This window comes from Meleagris gallopavo, chromosome 8 (assembly GCF_905368555.1).
Source record: "Meleagris gallopavo chromosome 8, MGAL_WU_HG_1.1, whole genome shotgun sequence".
Classification (NCBI taxonomy): Eukaryota; Metazoa; Chordata; class Aves; order Galliformes; family Phasianidae; genus Meleagris; species Meleagris gallopavo.
The window spans coordinates 15,833,991-15,854,560 of record NC_139411.1 but is presented as its reverse complement, the minus strand read 5'-3'; the positions used below and the strand labels follow the sequence as shown (position 1 = coordinate 15,854,560).

General features: G+C 44.9%; 1 protein-coding gene across 5 annotated transcripts in view; it reads right to left on the bottom strand.

Annotated features, from left to right (window-relative positions):
* The window catches only part of PDLIM1 (PDZ and LIM domain 1), a 35,657-nt gene that overhangs the window by 10,427 nt on the left and 4,660 nt on the right, over positions 1 to 20,570 (bottom strand). For all 5 annotated transcript variants that reach the window (XR_014884891.1, XM_085230079.1, XM_085230082.1 and 2 more), the window contains exons 2-3: positions 15,827 to 15,978; positions 7,845 to 7,929 (exon numbers count right to left, since the gene is read on the bottom strand). Coding sequence is in view for 4 of the 5 variants with exons in the window: in XM_085230079.1 (XP_085086205.1) it covers positions 7,845 to 7,929; positions 15,827 to 15,978 (237 nt within the window). In the remaining variant the exon portion in view is untranslated. The remainder of the gene's footprint in view (positions 1 to 7,844; positions 7,930 to 15,826; positions 15,979 to 20,570) is intronic.

The window sequence follows — 20,570 nt, the reverse complement described above, 5'->3', positions numbered from 1 at the left end:
AGATTAGTTTCTTTCATGAACAACTTAGAACTACCTGAACAAAAAACACTGCCCCAGAAGAGGTGGGAAGATGACCGTTGTTAACACAAAGGACTGCCCACAGGCAGTGATGGCTAAATGCCTTGACAAGATCGGAGACCTCCTTAACATCAGAAGAATCACCCAGACATTCTGGGCTTGCTGCAAATTGGAGCTTCCAGAGGCATTAGTGGACAATTTAGGAGAAAATTCCAGACAAATATGATGTAAGAAAAGACAATTCTGAATCACATGCAGCTCCAACAAAAACAGGGAAATTGGTAGCCCCATCTGCAGCTCAGCAGGCTGGGAACCACAGCCCTAGGGCAAAGCTAATAGCATCCAAGGCTTGTTCCTTCTGAAGAAATTGCTTAGCAAAAGCAAGGAGAGAACACAATGAGGCCTCAACAGAGAAGGTAGAAGACAGTTCACAGAAGAGACTGAAATATTCAGTACTGAAAGATGGCACTAAAACGTGCATTTTGAAAAGTCAGGGCCAGAGGCTGGGAATGGCTTCGTTACAGGGCTAGCACCCACTGGCACAGGATCAAACAGGGCCCTTCTCAAACATGCAAGGCCCACACTTTGTTGTCATAATTGGCACAACCAGTTTGCTTCCCACTCCATACACATGCTGACTTCTATAGCAAGGAAGTGAGCTTTCACCGCCCTTTCAATGTCTCATGGCTCTTATTTGATAGAGCTATAGTTACAGAATAAACACTCATTAGAAACAAGCATGACTAAATTCCCCTAAAGAGCTTTCTTAAAACTGCCTTTATGCCCCAAGATTTCCTTACACAGCTGGCTAGTATCCCTGAACTGACAAATGGGAATCACCTTGTTTCATGGCACACACAAGGCACAGCACAGACCCCTTACAGAAGAGGTATGCAGGTCCAAACACACTCATAAGATACGAGTCATTTGCAATCAGTGGGGTAGCTCAAGAAGTTCAGGTGTGGGATGATGGGACTGCTCTCCCACAGCTTTCTGGCCAACACAAATGAAAATCAGCCACGAAACTTTCCCACACGCCAAAGGAAGAAAGACCCTAGAGTAATTAGCTAATCTCCTTTGTTACAATCTCATTCAAAGTGCTCATAAAAATAGTCTTTCCCATGGCAGAAACTGTGGATATTAGCAAAAAATAATAATTACTTCAGCCTGTAAATCACACCATTGGGAAAAGCATCAGTGTTCTTTTATCAGCATTAAATGCATATGTTAGAACACCATTCTGAGGCAGCAAGTGGGAGAGAGTATATGCAGACATGCATATAAGTAGTCAGTTTGATGAAAGACAGAAGCAGAAGTTTTAGGCTAAAGGAATTATACTCTTAGGTCACATAGGCTCAAAGATTAAATCATGTCACAATCTGTATCGTGCAAACACTTCAGTATTAGCCAAGAATTAGAGAAAAGGAAGTTAGTTTTTTTTTTTTTAATTTCTAGTTCCTAAGGAAGATTTCCTTAGGAAAGTCAAGCAGTTTCCTAAGACATCTCAATTACATGCTCTGCATGCATGTGGACACGTTCACATCCCCACCAAGGACTTCTGAATCTGTCAACCAAGCTCCAATTAGTCTGACAGCGTGACAGAAGACTGAAGGACCATTAAGCATCCACAAACACTGAGAAAACAGGAATGAGATGGAAGAAAGAGATGGAAATCACATTAGTGCCTGGACTCAACTGCAAGTTGTGCTCAGGCGCTGAAGCCACATTGGAAGTTTCTGACTACTTGCCACCAGATAAGTTTTCTGCTGTTTAATAATATTCAAGTCCATAAACTAAGTTTCCAGAAGCATCAGGACATCTGTAGCAGTGCTCATGCAGCTAAAAACCATGAGAGACTGCAAGGGAGTTTATAACAGCCTAAATAGAGAGATCTGTGCTGAAGAGGATGTCCGAAGATTAGGTCAGAAAAATCCCATCTCAAGAAGAACGCAGAAGACCTATAACCTAAAAGTCTACAGACAATATAGCAAAAGCAATAAAATTATAAAGAGCATTTGGATAACCCAAATTCTCCATCACTTTGTCACACCATGCTGCTTTTTCTGCTCAAACAGTGGAAGGAATTTGTGTAGAACAAGTGCTTTCATGTAGCAAAACCACGATCAAAAGATAACCTGTTCTCCCTGTTAAATGCATTTACCTAGGGATTTGCCAGACCTGCCCACCAGGCTCTGGGTTGGGCAGTTGCTTTGTGAAAGCCCCAGCTCCAGGAATTGTGTGTTTATGTGAGAGTCTGTGATTTAGCACTGGAAAAAATATCAGAAATGAGACAGTCCCACACCTGGTCACCATCAAGCAAAAAAAACATACCACAGTATGCTGCAGCCTTTTCCAGGCAGGGAGCTGCCACAGCACTAACTTGGTAGACAGAAAACATCCCCACACCAGAGCAGGAAGCAGCTCAGCGTTTCCGACCATGCCAGCATCACGGGGAATTCTCTGGGAGAACAATAGCCCCTTTTTCCTGCTCATACCAGGCCATGCTTGGGGATGCCAGGCCTGTGAAATCGCCATGGCTATGCCCTCCCCTGCAGCATGGCCAGCTGCCTACCCCACAGCTGAATTGCAAGCAAGTCCACTTCAGGTACAGCCCAAGGCTCCACGTTATGGAGTCCAGGGAGCTCAAGGAACTCCTACTTGACGCTGCAAATTTAAACAATCAGCACCCAGACACTGCAGCTGCAGGGAGATGTTCTCCAGCACCCCCGCAGCCCTGCAGGCCCCAGAGCCAGCCTCACAACCCAGCCAAACCGCATCCCACCAGCCCGCAGAGATGGAGGCTTGGATGCTGGAGCACACGCCTCAAGAGCCACGCCAAGAGGAAACACGATTAAAATTTTCTCGGCACAAATGTTTACTCAGCTCGAAGAAAATGGGCCCCTGACCAAACCTCAGCAAAGGAGAGCGCCATGCATGCAGAGGAGATCACAAATCCACAGCCGATGTGCCTGGCCCCATCTCCATCCCAGCAAGGCCACGTGTGAAGTGAAGGCCATGCTCGTGCCCAGGAGCACCAGTACCTCTGCAGAGCCTGTCCTCACAGTCAGCTCTGGCTGAGGGAATGCTTCACCAGCTGCAGGCACAAGGAGCGGTGCCTCTGCTTTAACCTCTCCCTCTGTTATTGTTTGGGGTTTTTCAGCTATGGAAAAATCTTTTGCAATGCTTTGAAATCTGATTAGAAATCAGAAAGGGTTTGGGGCTTTGTTATTGTAGGGGGGTAAAACAACATGGCTGGCTTCCCACATCCTCTCCCTCCAAGTCCTTAAAGCATTCCACATCCATGCAGTAACGCCTTTTAACCAAAACCAGCAGGTTACCATATATTTTATTTTATATACCTATTGCTTCATACACTGCCCACGCACACTTGGCCTTATCAAAGAAAGGCCTACCACACACCCAGTTTCTATAGCCCTGGCCTTCCTGGTATCCAAGGAGATGAAGTACACAAGATGGAAACAGTGACATCACCCAGTGAGGACGAGGATGGGGATAGGGCAAGCGCTCTTATAAGAAGCCTTGGGAGGACAGAAGCAGCTGTCTGCTCTTGCCATCCCACAAGTACCATGATTCACCTCCAGAACTCCCTCACTCCCTCATCTGCAAGTCTGGACCTTGTTTCTTTATTTTTTTTTTTTTCCTCTTGTAAAGAGCATTTTTGAGTTTGAAAGCCCTTATCTTCTATGGTTAAGAAAGAGGTTATGACAAAGTGAGAGCTTTCAGCTTTTTTTGGAGACGGTCCTGGTGCTGACCACCCTCAAAGCCAGTCTCTCTCAGTTACTTCCTACATGATCTCACTAAGCACAGAGACCTTGGCCCACTGACCTCACTGTCATACAAACACAGGAAAAAGCCAAACCTTATCCCAGAAAGCCCGGGTTTAGCAAGGCAAGGCACAGACACAGAGATAACAAGATTTTCAGTTCATTTTACTACAAGCAACACAACAGCACAGCACACATGGCTCTGGAGCTTAATGCCTGGCCCAGGCTACCAGAGAGCATGGTACTTTGAAGTTATCCTGTCCTCTACATACCACAAGCAACAATATTTGCTCAGTTACCAAAATAAGTTGTTCTCTTGCTTGCAATCACTTTTCCTAAAAAAGTTAAGCAGAAGGGACAGGCGGACGTGTTATTTTAATCTTTCCCACTGCAGTGCGGAAAAGCTCTTGATGGGAAAATGACATTGAGTGAATGCCCTCATGATCTGGGTGAGAAGTGCAAGTGAAATAATTGAGTAAATATACGAAAAAGTCTCCGTCATTTCCTTCCCATCGTGTTGCCATGGTCACACCCAAAACAAAGCTAGCACAGCAGCAGAGCCATCACCACTGACAGGCTGCTGCACCTTTTGATGAAATGTGATTTTGTCATCACTCTTGCCTTGGCTTAAATTAATTTAAGAGGATAAAGATAACAATAATGAAATAATAAGGCAGTAGCTCTTTCATTTGAAAAGACTAGCACAGACAATGAAGTCAGTCTTGGGATTTAGGACTTTGGGGAATGCATGGGAGGTTGTGGAATGCCTTTTTTTTTTTTCTCTCTCCAAAGGCACTCAAAAGCATCTTGATCTTGCATTCCAAGTAAGGGAAAATACTTGCACAGACAGATGCAGCATTTCACCAAGTGTCAGCCTCCAAAAAGACTACAGACATAAACAAAAAGCTTATTGCAAATGGTAAAAAGAGTACAAGCAGTGATCTTAGTGTCTAATTAGCCACTTCTTGACATAAACCAAAAACTATTTTTCAAGATCACTCTCAAAGATTTATCTGTATAAATGAAATGGGAACAGGCAAAGAAGGTGGCTAGATGCTGAGAAGTTTCAGTGCAGATAGTGAAGTTGGGGATCAATGTCAAATAGTACCCCATTTTAAGAAAGGGAGAAGTTTATTTGAATAATTGCTCTCCAATCTCTACTGCAAAGGCTTTAAAGCATTTCTTTTGAGTCTGAAGCAACTCTATCCACATATATGATGGTATTGCTGCATTCAAAAGGCTGTGAGCAAATACAGTGAGAAGCATCTTCAGAAGACAGTGGATCTGGTCCTAATGAACTACTTGGACTCAGCACGCCTTATTTTCTTTGGTAAGGGACTTAAGTGCTCCGCGTAAGCCTGCTGCCAAGGGAAGCACATGTATTGTTTTCACTGGTGAGGCAGTTAGATAAACCTAAACAGTTCAGACAGCACTGCCTTCAGAGAGAGTCAGCTCTGCTTATGGCTTCTACCAATACTGTCTGAAAATGAGCTCAGCATTTTTGCGAGAAAATTCCTACCAGTTTGCCACACTGGTATATACACAGCATCTTCTGCATGCTGCTGCTGGCTCTGGTGATACTGTAAATACACAGCCCCAGATAAACTCACTGAGTTCTCACCACAGATCTGGCAGAAATCAACATGCTATGCTGACATCATACTGCAAGCAGACAGCCCTCACCACAGATCTCTACTAGCTGCAGTCAGAAAAAGGAAATGGGTGCGTATTTAAAAAGGATTAAAATATAAAGAAAAGAACACACCTAAAACCTGATGGTGTCCATGACACTAGCCTTTGGCACTGTGAAACAGAAAGGGTAAATAGGAGCTTGTCATTTGGAGACATGAGCCACACATCTCACACTGCTAAATTTCCCCGCTCCAGCCCACGGCTGGACTAACCCATGTGAAAAAAAGCCCTGTGCTCTGAACACCAGCAAGCACCATCGATTGCAAAGCCATTGAAAACGATTTAATTGGCTCCATTTTAAAAATAATAAGAAGGCAAGACTTCTGTGGGAGCTTGAATGTCACTCTGTACACCAGGAAATAAAACTCTTTTGGAGCCAGTCACAGGGGCATGTAGCCCAGTGTTGGCTTCTAGTGCTAAATTAAAATAATAGTTACTGACCAGAAATAGGGTTTGTAACAGGAATCTTGCTGCAGTCTTTGGTGGTTGTTTTTTTTTGTTTGTTTGTTTGTTTTTCTGTTCTGTTTTGACAAATTCTCCTGCTGAAGTCAGTTAAGGATTGGTAACATAAATCCAGCTGTGCCAAACTTTGAGATGGCAGCATCAGAGTACCTATGGAGGGGCCAGAGCTAGAACCAGAAACAGGGCTAAGGTTAGGCTATGGTGGAGGTACACTCCATAGCCCTGATGAATCCCACCTGGTCTCTGTGATGCCCTTTATCTGAACTTCAGGAAGGAAAGCAGAGACTTCCATTGCCTCTCCCATTACTCATGTCCCTTCTAGTTCTGCACAGCAGTAGGGACTGTGCATGACTGCAGAAGATTCTTTCACAGGGCTTTTTCCTCACTCAGTTCTGCTGACACACTGAAATTAATGGAAAGCTATCCACATCGGTTACTTAGGTTTAATTTTTGAGCTCCAACTCATATCTCTGTCCTGACACAGATATCAGGAGATTTCTACAGCTGGTTCTCCCCAATTTTTTTTTGCCAGAGTTGACTAAGGATCACCTAGGAGAAGAAGGGCTGCAGAATATGTATATATTTAAAGCCAGTGAAGGCTCTCACTTCAGTTTCAATTGGAGAAGGTGAATTTTATGCTTCAGCTCACGCATTATGTACAGATGCTGTGGCTCGACCACCTCTCTACCATGCAGTGCTGCCCAGCTTGCACTTCAGAAACACAAATTCACCCTGCATGTTGGAGTTCATAGCCTTTCAACACTCATTGCAGAAGAAACCTCACAACTGATTATTAAAAATAAAATGTTTCAGTGAGATTTGCTGAGCAGTGAAATCACAGCATAAAACTGCACAGATTGACCAGTCACCACTAGGTTTTACAAAGCACCACAAAGTCTATTTTTGTTCTGAGATGTAGTGCTAGGAAGGAACTAAGTCACCTCTGTGAGAGCATGAGATGAGGTTAATTTCAAAGACCGCGCATTATCCACCTTTCCAGAAACATACTTTTTAGATACTAGCCCCCTGAAGCCTTGCAGCAGAGTCTCAGTGCTGATTCTGCCCTTCTCATTCCCCCAGTCCCAAGGTTTGCAGCAGAACACCTCCAGGGCAGAAGATACAGAGCAGATCTCAGCTCAATGGTGTCATAGGTAGTGTCACTGCATGGCTCCAGCCTAAGTCCAAATGGCTCTGTTTCACATTGTGCTTTGGCTAAGCTATGAAATATCTAGAGAACGCAGCACCATGCTCTGAGCCAAGCAACACACAGCAGCTTGGCATGAAAGGGAGTATGGATTGATCCCAAGTCGAGTCTAGGCAGGGCACTGCTGCACAACTACTTCAGGTTCAGGCCCTGTCCATGCCAAAAAGACATATTAGCACTTATTTAATTGTCAAGTCAAGCTATTTTTCTCTCCTCTCATTTTGCTAGACAGATTCATAGGGGAGATGTACTAGGACCAAAATCCACTATCCTGGTGAAAACCCAGAAAACCCCTTTAATTTTAGCATAGCTGTAGATTTGCGCATAACAAAATGCAAAAAAAACAGAAGACACTAAATCATTTTCCTTCCTTCTTTAGATCTTTCTTATCTATGGAAATCATCAGGCTTAGCAAGAGTAGCAATGATTTAATCGAGCCACACCTCCACAGTACCTTCTGTGAGCTTTATGACAGGTTTAAGCAAGTTTTCCAACCAGCTCTCCATGGCAGCAGGCATCTGACCATGAGGAAGAATGACCATGTCTGAAGGCAAACATGGGGCACACACTACCTAGTGTGACAGAGTGACACATGCTCAGCATCTTTGGGTACCAGGTCAAAAACCACTCCAAAGTCAGACAGGAATAAGTGGACACAAGCATGCAGATACTCTGTTCCTTACCTGGGGCTGGGAGGCCAGATTCATCTTGTAAGGATGCGCCTTTCCCTCTTCATTTACAAGCGGTGACCAGACTTTTGACTCTGTTCTGCAACACATGAATTTCCAATAGTTAATCTACTTCCATTGTTGCACATCACTTGTTATTAGAGGATTTGTTTTCAGCTCATGATCTTCATCACCACCAAACTTTTGTAAAAGTAGGAATCCACACAGCTCATCCTTTGGGACTCCACTGATGACACAATAGGTGTGGGCTCCAACCCAGCCAGTATATTTAGGGGTCCCCCAACAGCAGAACATGGATACATCCCTGCGATGCATACCCTTTAACTAAGTGAGACAGTTCAAATTACTGCGTCTTCCAGCTTCCATGAGTCGCATGGAAATGAAATGATTCTTGTCTGTATTAAATATACATAGAACACCGTGTTCTTGAACTTGGGTTGCTGGAAATACTTCTCACTTCGAGCCTCCAGAATTGTCTTATTCATATAGTAGAATCCATATAGAACAGAGGCTTTTGGGAATCATGAAAAAAAAGAAATAGGTCAAAGTCAGCAATGGGACTAAGAACTGAGACAACATAATGCGTCCAAGAGAAAGTCTGCATAACCTTTGCTAGTCTGACCCAATTGCAGCAGCCTGAAACACAAATCTGCAACCAAAACCAGCTGCTTCTACCATCATCATTCTGGAGTTTTGTTGTGCCCCAAAGGACAACAGAAAAAGTAGCGAGGGAGAAATAGGAATTAAGCTTAGATTTGCTTGAGATTCTTTGTGGGAAACACATGCCACCTAAGATTCTCACATGTACAGAGAGTAGTTAGCTTTGAGGAGGGACCAAACACTACTACTTCTGCCAAAATTTGTAACAGTAGGGAATAAAGTGGCTGCAGTATCACTGAATGAAAACCATCAGCGTTAAATATTACACAATGCAACAACTAGACAGCTGATAAACTCTTTGGATGAGTTTTGAAATCCATGTCCTGTTTTGACAGGAGATCCTGAAACTCTGTAAATTCTGCAACTGCAGACAGATGTTCTTCCCAGATATCTGTGAGGTCAGGGCCAGCTACAGTTTAAGTTCTTAGTTAGCAAAACAAGATTGTTTCCACTGAGAATTAACTGGATAGCTGGAACGAGACTTTAAACAGAAAAGGCTTATAAAGCGGACAGGGGTAGAGAAACAAGGCCTAAGAGCTACCCATAATAAAAATTCAATCTACTCTACTATTCTAAAGACCCACAAATTTCAGTACATTTTTAAACAAAAACAACGAAAAAACCCTACCTGGGCTGTGCACATATATATCCCAGACATTACTGCATAAATAATACTTACACCCTGAGAGCAGCTCAGTGGGAGGAGATGGCTGGCAACCCACTCACTCTGGGAAGAGAAGAGTTTCTATAGGGAATTCACCTGCTACTTCATCTATTGTGCTCTGGACTTTACACAAAAGAAACCCTGCCTGAAGCCTGCTTTCTGAAGTACATCCTTTTGCAAGAAAGTACACAGGCATGGGTCACACCAGACAGCATCCTCTGCACACTTTAAGTCAGGTACGGCAAACCTTTGGCTTGGGGCTATTTCATTCTGTGGGAGCAGCTGCAGTGCCAAGAGCCAACAGCCTGCCCATCTGACCTCTGGCATCTGATGCACTAGGGCACACACAGACTGAGGAGCACAAATATAACAGCTGCATGGGATCAGCTCTATGATGATCTAATAATCTTGCCCCAACAGCTGTTGTTACTGTGGATGTGCAACATACCCCAGGTGAGTGTAAAACAATTATTCCCTCCTTGCTTCTGGTCACCGGTGTTTTAGGGGTGCCTGAGGAACCAGTGATTTTACCCACATCACAGCCATGGAGCGTAATGAAGTCACAGCCACCTGTAGGGTGGCTGCATTTTGCACATGAAGACCATATTTGCACAGAGGGGAACAGCCCGCTGATCAGCACAAAGCCTTCCTCTTTGGAAGCATTTGGAGATCATGTGTGACCTCTAGAAAACATGGGGGCACAGCAGAGCTCATAGAAACAAACACCTGCCAGCCTGGCTATAAGCAAGTAGACATTGGCTGAAGATGAAAGAGCAGTTCAGAAAGCATTAAACACTTCAGCTGATTTCTAGCATGACGCATCCCTGGTGCCAATTCTCATTGGCCATGATTGAAACACTTTCCAAGTAGTATTTTCTTTTGCAGCAGTTTAATAATGCCAAATTTCAGAATCAGCATAAGGCCTTTCTCAGTCTGCAGATTTAACCTTGGAACAAGCCAGTGTATGTACACAGAGCAGAAACCTCTTCCCAGGGCCCCAAGGGGTTACCTTCATCCTACTGTTCCTGGCCTGGTGCATGAGGGGGCACAGCATATTGGTCTCCAGTGTCTGTGAGATACCTAGGGTCAGCCAACGTGTTTCTGTACAGATTTTGCTCCCTTTTGTGATAGCAACGCAAAAAATCCCAGTTTGTTGCCCAGCCCGCTGCCATTCCAATCTGTCACTGCTTATAAATGGAAGCAGCAAGGTCACTCCAGGCTTTACTTCCAATCCAGTTTAGATGCTATCCAAACAGAAAGGTTAAACAGCCCTCACAGTTGTCCCTCTAAGGCCAGGAGAACAAAGTTTCCCTTTGTCTTCACAACAGCTGCCACAGAGCCCTTCACTTGCTCTCACAACAGCCCATTTATGGCCCCAGCGAAGCTGAAGATGAGACAGCTTTGCTTGGGATGCATTGCCTAGTGGGTCCAGCACAGCACATGTCCCATCCCATCCCACCACCGCCACGGAAGCTGTGATCTATGGGTCATCGGTAGAACTGCAACAATGCCTGCTCTCAGTAAAGGGCTCCTGCCGCCAGTGCCTGCACTTGCTCTGAAGTGAGAGAGAAATAGCACCCAAAAGTTCACCTCTGTCCAACTGCTGGCCCACGACTTATCTTCTGGAAGGCTGGAAAGTAGGGTTATGAGTCACAGGTCAGCTGGATTGGTTAGACTGATCACATCTTCACCATATCTGCATGTGTTCATATCACTTATGGGAAACAGGGAACAGGCAGCTAGCTCAAATTCAAATTTAAGTTAGAATATATTTTCTCCTAAATACTCCATCAATGGGAGTGACACTCAGTACAGAAAGAGAGGACAGAAACATGACTGTCAGACAAACACAGGAACACCTGCCAGGAAAACTAATAGCGGGCACGCAAATATACAAACGTCATCACTTTGGTAGTTTACATTTCCATGCTGTTTCTTTACCACTGGAGAGAGGACAACTAAGACTAGGCCAGGGAACGAGCCATGCATTTGCTGTTCCATCCAGGCAGAAACCAAGACCTGAGATAAGAATAGATGCTAGCTTGGATGCAGAGATACTGGTAGGAAGGATAGGAAGGAAATCGCATGCAAGTCAAGGCAAGAATCTGGAGAAGTATTTGTGAAATTCATCATTTTTCATGAGGCTTGGCTTGAATACAGTATAATATAAGCAATCACAAGAGGCTAGATTTTGTTATCAACGCTCTGTGTGCAGAACTAGGCTATAGCTTCAAGGGAAAATTCAGTGCTGGAAAATGAGGATCTAATTCTGTTGCCAAGAATTGCGTAAATAAGTTCAATAAGAAAGGCACATTAAAATTCTTATTTCAAACACTGAGAGTGGCAAGTCTAATTTACCAGAGTAGCAATTGAACTCCTAAAAGCAGAAAAGTTTCTTCTAAGGCAGAAGGTTCATTAGGTGAAAAATGAGGAAAGACCTAAACAATTCCTCTTTCAGAAGCTCCCAGGGTTTTAGATAAGCAGCAAAGGATAAGGCACACCTACTGTTTTCTGAACTAGTCACCTACAGAGTTCACAGCTTCTGCCTTGCCAAAGAGGGTGTAACAGCATAGCAAACACCAGGTTTGACTTGCCAACGTGCCTTTGAAAGCACTTATCACTGGTAAAAACTGCTGAGAGAGCTGGGGAGCATGAAGGCAGCCAGGAGAGCCTTGAGCTGCCGGAGGTGGCTGCTCCACATCTCCTTATATAGCTGTGCACAGCTCCAGGCTTCCCAGGCCACAGGCATTATTAGCACGATGACAGACCTGGAAAACTCTTGCTGGCAGGGAAGCAAAAAGCAAGCTCAAATGAGTCAACAAACTGCGGACTTCCTAGAACACAAACCCAAGCCTATTGTGGCTTTGTACAGCCACAGCTGAGCACTGGGAACACGCGGAACAAGGATGGGGAGCTTCCCACAGAGAGGGTGCAGCTGAACCAACCGAGTATGGCACAAAGGACATTCTGTCTGTCTCTCCTCACTCCTTCTCCATAAGCATTACACATGATCCTTTTTGACAATGCATTTAACATCTGCTGGTAGCAAATTGGACTTTCCTGATCTTAGCAGTTTTCAATAAAAAAAAAAAAAGCATAGCTTCATTCCTTGGCATCATTTTAGCAGAGTAACAGACTGTTTTGCAAACAAAAAAAATGTATTAATATATCATACACTGGCAGCAGGGCTGCTGAGTAGGAGATTGGAATTTGAAGAAAAGGACAGTACGAGCAGAAAATGAGATTATACGTTTGCATTCTTTTCCACAAAACTTCTTTTCTTGTTACCTGTTCCTCCCCAATCTGCCTCTAAACACAAAGGAAAGGCTTTAGGAATATTTCTTCTTTTGTTAGCAAAACATAAATACCCAATTTACCTTGGAGTTGCTCATGGCTGCACATGAGCACAGCTTTGCTACCCACTAGGTGACTACAGCACTTCTTTCAGAGATAACTCTCACCTATACTGCAACTGGAATGAGTATTTGTCTACTTCTGCCCATCTGTAGCTACTACTACACAGAGCTGCGTACCAAATTCACTACTAGTATTACCACTGACAAAAAAAGCTCTTCTCAAAGAATCAAGATCCCAAACTTCCTTCCTCCAATGAAGAGGCTTAAAACTCCACCTGTGAAATGTCTCAGTTTGGCAATCAGGTGGCTTTGAGTTGACTGAAGTGCAGACTCCGCTGTAAGTTGGTCTTTCTATGCATAAAGAAAACCATCGTGCAGAGTTTGAGTGTACGCTACTGAAGACAATATCAGAAGCTTTTCCTTCATTTATTGCGCGCTATGTTTCTAAGACGACTCTCTACTCTGGAAAAAATAGGAAAACAAATGAATTAAGGCTGCAAAGAGAGGGGGGAGCTGCTAGACTTGCTAAGTTCAGCAGGAATTCAGTGTGTGCCAACGCTGTAGAACCACTTACAAGGCTGAAAGCAGACCTCCCCAGTTCTGCTCATACATCGTGCAGCAAAGCACCTGACAGCGCCACATAGAAAAGCACATTCAGAGAAAACAGTTTGTGACTGACTTTACACCCAAGCAAAATCAATCGATTTCTGCCAACAATAAGTTTGCCCCTTTAGGTGAAAAAAAGCAGTCTAGTCACATTCTCTCCTGCTAGTACTTGATCCTTTTTTAAACAGCGACATGTGTTAGACAAGATTTCCTGCCTACAATCTGATCTGAAATATTTCTGGACTGTTACCATCATTTAGGAAAATATCGAAACAGGAAACATTGGAATGCTGTTGATATTCACAATCAAGTACACAGTACAAACAGCATTTCCTTTACCAGAAGTGTTTAAGTCTCTCTGGTTCTCTATATTTACACTTCTCTTAAATAATCACTAGTGCAGCCAAAGATAGGGACATTTTAACCACTCAGCTACCACTAAAAGAGAAGAGGGTTGCATAAATGCAGATGAACACACATAATATTTGTTTAGGCGTGAGGAAGAAGGACAAGAACGAGATGAGCATAACACCATACTTCCCCTAGAACATCCCAGCATCCAGCTTTTTGCAGCAGAGATACTATGGCGGTCTATACTGCCCTTTACAGATTTTACTTCTATAAATACACCCAGTCTCCTCTTGAACTCATGTATACTTACAGCATTCACAGTACAGTCACAAATCACAAACGATGTCCCCAGTGTCACAACAGCAGTGTCCCCTCATGGATCTGAAACCTTTGGCATGAGCTCCAACAAATGCCTGTAAAAATCCCTCCTGGCATAATCCTGATGCTACCCTGAACACAGATCTGATAGCATTTTGCACACACAGCTCCATGAGCAATCATTTAAAATTAATCAGGTATTAACTTAAAAAACACTAAAGACCCACAGCAACAGCTCCAGTTACAGAGCTGCTGCCCTATCAGCCCAGGAGCCTTTGCCAGCAGCCCTTACCAGCACAGCTGCTTTGTATGTGGATCCAGCTCATGAGCTATGACTGTGGAGCATGGAGAGCCAACCCAGGAGCTGGTGACAGTGAAGCATAGGTGATATCCTTCCCTCTTTGTATCCAGGCAGCTGCTTAGAGAGAGCCACGTTCACAAAAAGATGCAGTTACAGAGGCCCAGGAGAAGTCAGCTGGGGGCTAGGGATAAAATATCCTCATGAGAGAATGGCCAGGAAAGATGTTGCGTGATGCATGACTGCCTTCTGGCATTAAAACAGTGCTTTTTTTCTCTGAGAAAGCATCCTATGGTATCATACTCCCAAATACAAACACATCTCTAGCAGGCATCAAACCTCCAAATAAGCAAGTAGTCCTTCCCTAAGCAGAATCTTAATCTCAAAGAATAAAGAGGACCAAAGACTTGAAGGTCCTTAGAGCCATCTAAAACGGATTTTATACAGGGCAATGGGCTACACTATTAAACCCTGGGTAGAAGAGTAGTTAGATCATTGTTTTTCACTATTGACACTCTCTTTGGCATTTACTTGTCAATCAGTACAGCAGCAGCAGCATCTGTCACACACTTCACGGTGTGTTTTAAAGATGGCTCTGAAAAAGAGTTGGGTAGTTTCAGCTCAAAGCCCTACATGATTCCACTCAGCTGTGCACACAGCTAAAAACCTGCCTCCAGGCAGCTTCAGCTTCCACACCCAAGGCTGATAAGGGCATGGGGTAGCTGTAAAGTTAACAGCTTGGTAATTAACATTAGCAAACACATTTTACAGACTCAATGACCTGTAAGACTAAGCCTGCTCAGCAACTAAAAGAGCCCTGGCCGCCTCTCCTCTCTCCCAGCCACAACCACACAGTACTGGCTTGCTAACCAAGAAGCCAGGCATTTTGGGGCAGCCGAGGAACACTCCTCTGCAGGAAAGCTGCCACGTTAAGGGCTAGCACAAGAAACACCAGGGCTAGCAGTCTGCCATGCCGTTCACCACTCATTCACACCACCTTTGCTCTGCTCCTCTCTTCTCAATGAATTACCAGGCTTTTTTTGGCCAAGGCCCGTCATTTCTTCCTGACCTGGGAAATAATGCTGAATTGCTAACATTGTGCAAGTTACAGTAAAAGACTTCCCGTTATGATAGAAGGGTCCCAAACAACTGAACTACTGTGTTACTTGAGGCATGCTTTCGCACCTCTCCTGAATCTGCTGTGAAGTTGGTACCCACAGCTGCAGTTTAAATAAGGGTAAATCCCCAGCAATCCACCAGGCCCTGATACTTTTAAATTTCAAAAAGAACAATCTTTCTGAGTCTGCATGCAGCAAAAACTAGACAATAAATAGTTTGGACAGCACATAACCACACATGTTAACTGCTAAATTATTGCAACAGGAAGAAAAGTAATCTCTGGTCATACCTCGTCTACTGTGAGTGAAGTTTTCATGAGACCTGTCTTGGATTTCTTACTGTCAGAGGCCACAAAACAGGCTGACAGACTCTGACAACTTATCAGCCAATTTCTCACTGAGAATATTGTTTTCATAAGGTCAAAGTGCAGCAAATGCAAGCAGCGTTAGGATTAAAGGCTGAAAGACAACACCCTCTTGCAACGGAGCGCCTGGCCTTACAAAGCAGTAAGAGGTCAGTTTAAACAAACCAGTGCTGCCAAACCAAAACATAGCTACTGCTCACTCCACATCCCCCCTTTCCCCACCCATCATTGGTGTCATACCTGCTGACCGTCAGGGTGAGTTCATCTGCACAGCCCTTGATTTTGTTCTGCGCCTCGAGGTGCGTCATGTTACCTGTGTTCACCCCATCAATGGCTATGATCTGGTCTCCTATACACAGGTTGGCTATTGCAGCTTTGCTACCTGGAGTCACCTGCAAGAAAACACGACAAGTGAGTGGACCTCCCAGAGAGCAGCTTTTCAAGTGACATTTGAAAGACAGCTGGAGCACCCCAGGCTTCTCTTGCTGGTGCCTGAAAACAAGGAAATAAAAACTAATCAAAGCAAACTGTTAGCAGAAACCTATCTAGATGCACGTCTCTTAGCACTCCTCTATGAATGTTAGGATCAGGATTCTGTTCTGGCACCCACAGGCAAAGATTTTATGGGGGGAGATGAGTAAGTGACAAAATAGGACAAGGGGGAATAGTTTTAAACTAAGACAGGAAGGTTTAGGTTAGATATTAGGAGGAAGTTTTTTAAATCAGCCCTTAAATGGGGTCTGAGAGGTGCAGCCAGGCTCCACCCCTTTCGGTCACACAGACAAATTGCCTTCACCTGTGCTCCCAGGACTGAGCTGTTGAGCTATTCCTTTTCCCAGGTGTTAAATCAGTGGTTCAGGCTGTGACTCAGCAGTTGCCATACAGTAGTAGAAAGCAAAACACTGAGAACACAGTTCTACTTTTTGTAGGACAGAGAGGTGCTCTCCAGAGCAGAAGGTGCTGAGAACAGCCACAAAGTTCTGGCTTCTAAGAACAGATATACCAGAAAAGGGAGAGAGAATCAGAGTCAATTCCAATCACGAACACATTTGTCTGCATCATGATCTCATTTGCTTTTTCCTTTGTGAGAAAGATTTGGGCACAAGATTTTGTGAACTGTACCTTTAACAAGATGGTTTAGCCCAGGAACAGGTGCAACAGCCTCACTGATTTCAGTGTGATTAATCCCAAAACTATTGCCTGGACAGAGGATAAAGAGCAGCACATCTACTTGCAGCTTTGCAATCAGTATGTAAGATTTTGTGCAGCTTTAATGACTTTTGTGGGAGTTGTATCATGACTACTGTGACCTTTCATCAATTATTTAACAGGCAGAGGAAATGAGAAGGGTGGACTGCTCCCAAACAGGAGTACAGATTAAAACACGCCTTGCAGCTGGGACACACCTCATTTATGAGTTTGTTGCAACTGGTATTCATTCTACACATTCATGCTAGGTTTCAGCATGCTGGAAAGCAGCTGAGCAAACCCTGCAGAGCTGTCAGACATAAATAAACATTGTTCACAAGATTTAGAGTGCTCCTAATGCAGGACTGGAGGGCAAATCATTCCCCCTAGGGAAATATTCTCCTCCCAGAGGTGTCACACATTAGCTGCAATCACTGCTTTCCCTGGGCTAAAAAAGCTCAACCAACAGGAAAGCACTGATGAAAAGACCAGACGAGGCACCAGGTGGACACAGAAAATCTGCTTTAAACATGAAGATTACTGTCTGCCAAGCTGTGGCCCTCAGCTCATCAGTGGCCCATAGGATCAGCCAAGCCTGCTGCCATTCCTTCGTAGCCATTGCCTCTACAATATTTTCATGTAAAACTTGTGACAGGGACAGCCAGCAGATAGGAGGAAATCTTGAGCACCAGAAGGGCTCACAGTTCTACAGGATTTGGGACGTGCTGTTTGACAAACCATGAGACAGACCCCTGGAGACAGCATTACACCTGAGGGAACATGCAGGGGATATATTGTGGGTACTGCCCTAGGTGCTGGGCCTTAACCCTAAGCCCTGGGTTTCTCATTGTCTTTATCTCCTCTAGAGATGGGATGGCGGCACATTACTCAGCCCTGTGAGGAGCACTGAGTGCAGAACACAATCAGTGATTCATTTTTGATCAGACAGGATTGCCAAGTGGTCAAAAATTACAGTGGGCTAACACCACCACTGGAACGCTGCCAGAGGTCAGCTGTATGGTTTGCATTTAAAGGCTGACAGCCTATGCAGCATTTGGCAGGCTGCTAGAAATGATCCTGTACCACAAGCAGCAGCTGAGCCCAAGCAGCCAGACACTAAGATACAGAAATCTCCCAGAGAAACCCCAGGAGCCACCAGGATGAGAGCATGGTGTCCGCAGGGACATCTCAGCACTTTGCCCACTGTGCTTGTGGAGTCACATTCCCCTTCTGTGTCCACTCTGGAGGAATTTGAAATATGAGTGCTGTTCTCGGCCAGATAAGAGCCGCAGGCAGCATGAGGGCAATTACACTCAGCAGGTACTGTGCAGGCCTCTCCCCTAAGGGAAAGCCTAAAGGATGCACAGTAATGAAGAAGATAAGCAAATCTGCCATAAGAAAACTTGCTTTAAAGCCAGCTCCTTCAGTTCTTGACATAACTTGCCCTGAATTGTAACCTTCCAGAAAGCATTTTCCTGCAACATCCATCTCACACTCTGCCAGCATCACTCATAGCAAACATGTTTGCACAGAGCCCAGTACTGCACGGAACCCATCCCCCAGCCCTTTAGGATGATTAATGCTACTAATGATGCTGCCTTCCCCCTTACCATACAGTCTGGGCTTATCTCAGTGCCATTACAGTTGCTTTTGAGATACATTCACCTACTAGTAAAGTCAGGAAAGCAGAAAGCATTCCTGTTTTCTGCTTCTATTTGTGTGGCATCCCTCCTCTGACAGCAGGTAGGGGTACTCAGAGCACTGGAAGATATCGGCTAGCTTACGCGATCCAATGATAAGGACTCCAAAAACAGCCTATAGGCTCACAAGCAGCCCACAGATTGCAGACGACCTGTGGAACCTAGGGGCTGGGAGGCAGCAGCTGGCACACAACTGGATACAGATGCACTGGTGCATGAGAGGGTGAAGAAGGCTGGAAGGGGCTGTGAGGAGCACAGCCTGCAAGCACAAGTTTTATCTTGCACAAAGGGAGAGCCTCCTGCTTCATTCAAGGCAGCTCCCAACCAGCTTGAGCTTCCTACACTGCATCAAGCAGCCTCTGGCAGAGGGACTGCCCGGCATCAGGACACTACAGCCAAATGAATAGCACTGCACATCCTCTAACATCACACCTTTAGGCTCCCTCTGGAAACAAGCCATGCCCTACCTCCTGGCATTTGCTCCAAGGCAATTGTGTGAGACTGCCATTAGGTCATCTCACTGCTGAACAGACAATGCTGAGACATGTTGAGCAGAACTGTTTGATACTGTATCCAAAACAGCTCCCAGAGCTGTTGTAGGTGTTGCCCAGAGAGTCAACAAGGATGCTCTGTCTGGCTGGTGCAGGCACGGTGTTGATGGTGTTCATCTGCACAAGCAACGCTGTCTGTGTCAAGCAGTTGCCACTGGGAAACACAAACTCAGATACATGGATGTGCCCTGTGTGCAGGAGCAGAGCCCTAGCAGCTGGGCCAGGAGGCAACTGCAGCTTTCACATATCCACCTGAACAGGTGGGAAAGGCGGGAGATTGCAAAGGATCTGCCTGCCCCACATTATCTGTGCCACCACAGACATCTAGACACAGCCAGACCACCAACCCAAGTCCCTGCCACCAGCTCAGTAAAAATAAGAAGAAAAGTAAGAAGAGCTCAGATACATTTGTCAGCTTAGGGAAGAAGTAAATGTACTCCATAATCTACAATTTTACTGATGCAAAGCTCAGTGTGGTAGACAACATCTAAGATTGTGTGATGGATGTTCACCTGGGCCTGTCTTTTTAAAAAGATATTTGCAGACTCAGGGTTGGTGTAGCTAGAAGAAAAACCTATGTAATTTGGTCATACCACAAGGTGAAGATTAATGTTCATGTGCACCTTCTGGCCCTGCTCTGCCTTCCCTGCACACACACTTTGGACTCTGCCTTGCCAGTACAACCAGGAGTTTGCCAAGTTCCAGGTTTCTTGCCACAGGTGGTTTGCCTGCTGTCGTTCCCCTGCACTGGAGCCGAACAGCAGACTTGTCTGTGATACGTTAAGCTCTAAACTTGTGCATCTGGGCAAGTGCATTTACACACTAGAAAGTGCTTTGATTTAGCACAGAATGAGATGTATTTGGCTGCTTACACAGCTCCAAGCCTTCTTTATAAAAACCTCTGTCTACCCCAGTGCTAGCCAAACAGAACCACACTTTACATCTGCTGCAATTAACTCCATACAGGCTCTCTAGCAAGTTTTGTTATTCCTCTGCAGGGACGTATGGCATCTCCTCTGCAGATGAGGATCCAAGAGGCAGCAGTGGGAACAATAACGGAAGCTGCTACTCACAGCAAACAAGGGAGGGAAAAGGTGGGAAGCATTTAAATGAAGAGCAGCATAATACAGCTCCCTATGAGTCAAGACATAGGCAGGTAAAGGTGCAGGGCCCTCTCTCTGCCCCACTCCCTATCCATTCACGAGCTCCCTCAGCCCTCTGCAGTTCCTCACAGATCCCCCAGCCTCTGGCACCACCCGGCACTCCACACCTAGACACACACTTCGAGAAGCGATGAAGAGATAAGAAAACAAGAAAATTAAGAATAACAGTGTGGGAAGAGATCTGGATAAACAGCACCTATCTGAGCTAGCGAAGAAAACCCTGCTGGGCCTCTGCCAGATCGTACAGAAATGCAGCAACATACTCATAAGGCCACCAGTGACAACAAAATATCCCTGACGATCGGTTTAATCCTCCCCACCCACACACTGCTGTCTTACCATGACTAGTGCACTCAGCACAGAGTACTATGCTAAGCAGCCA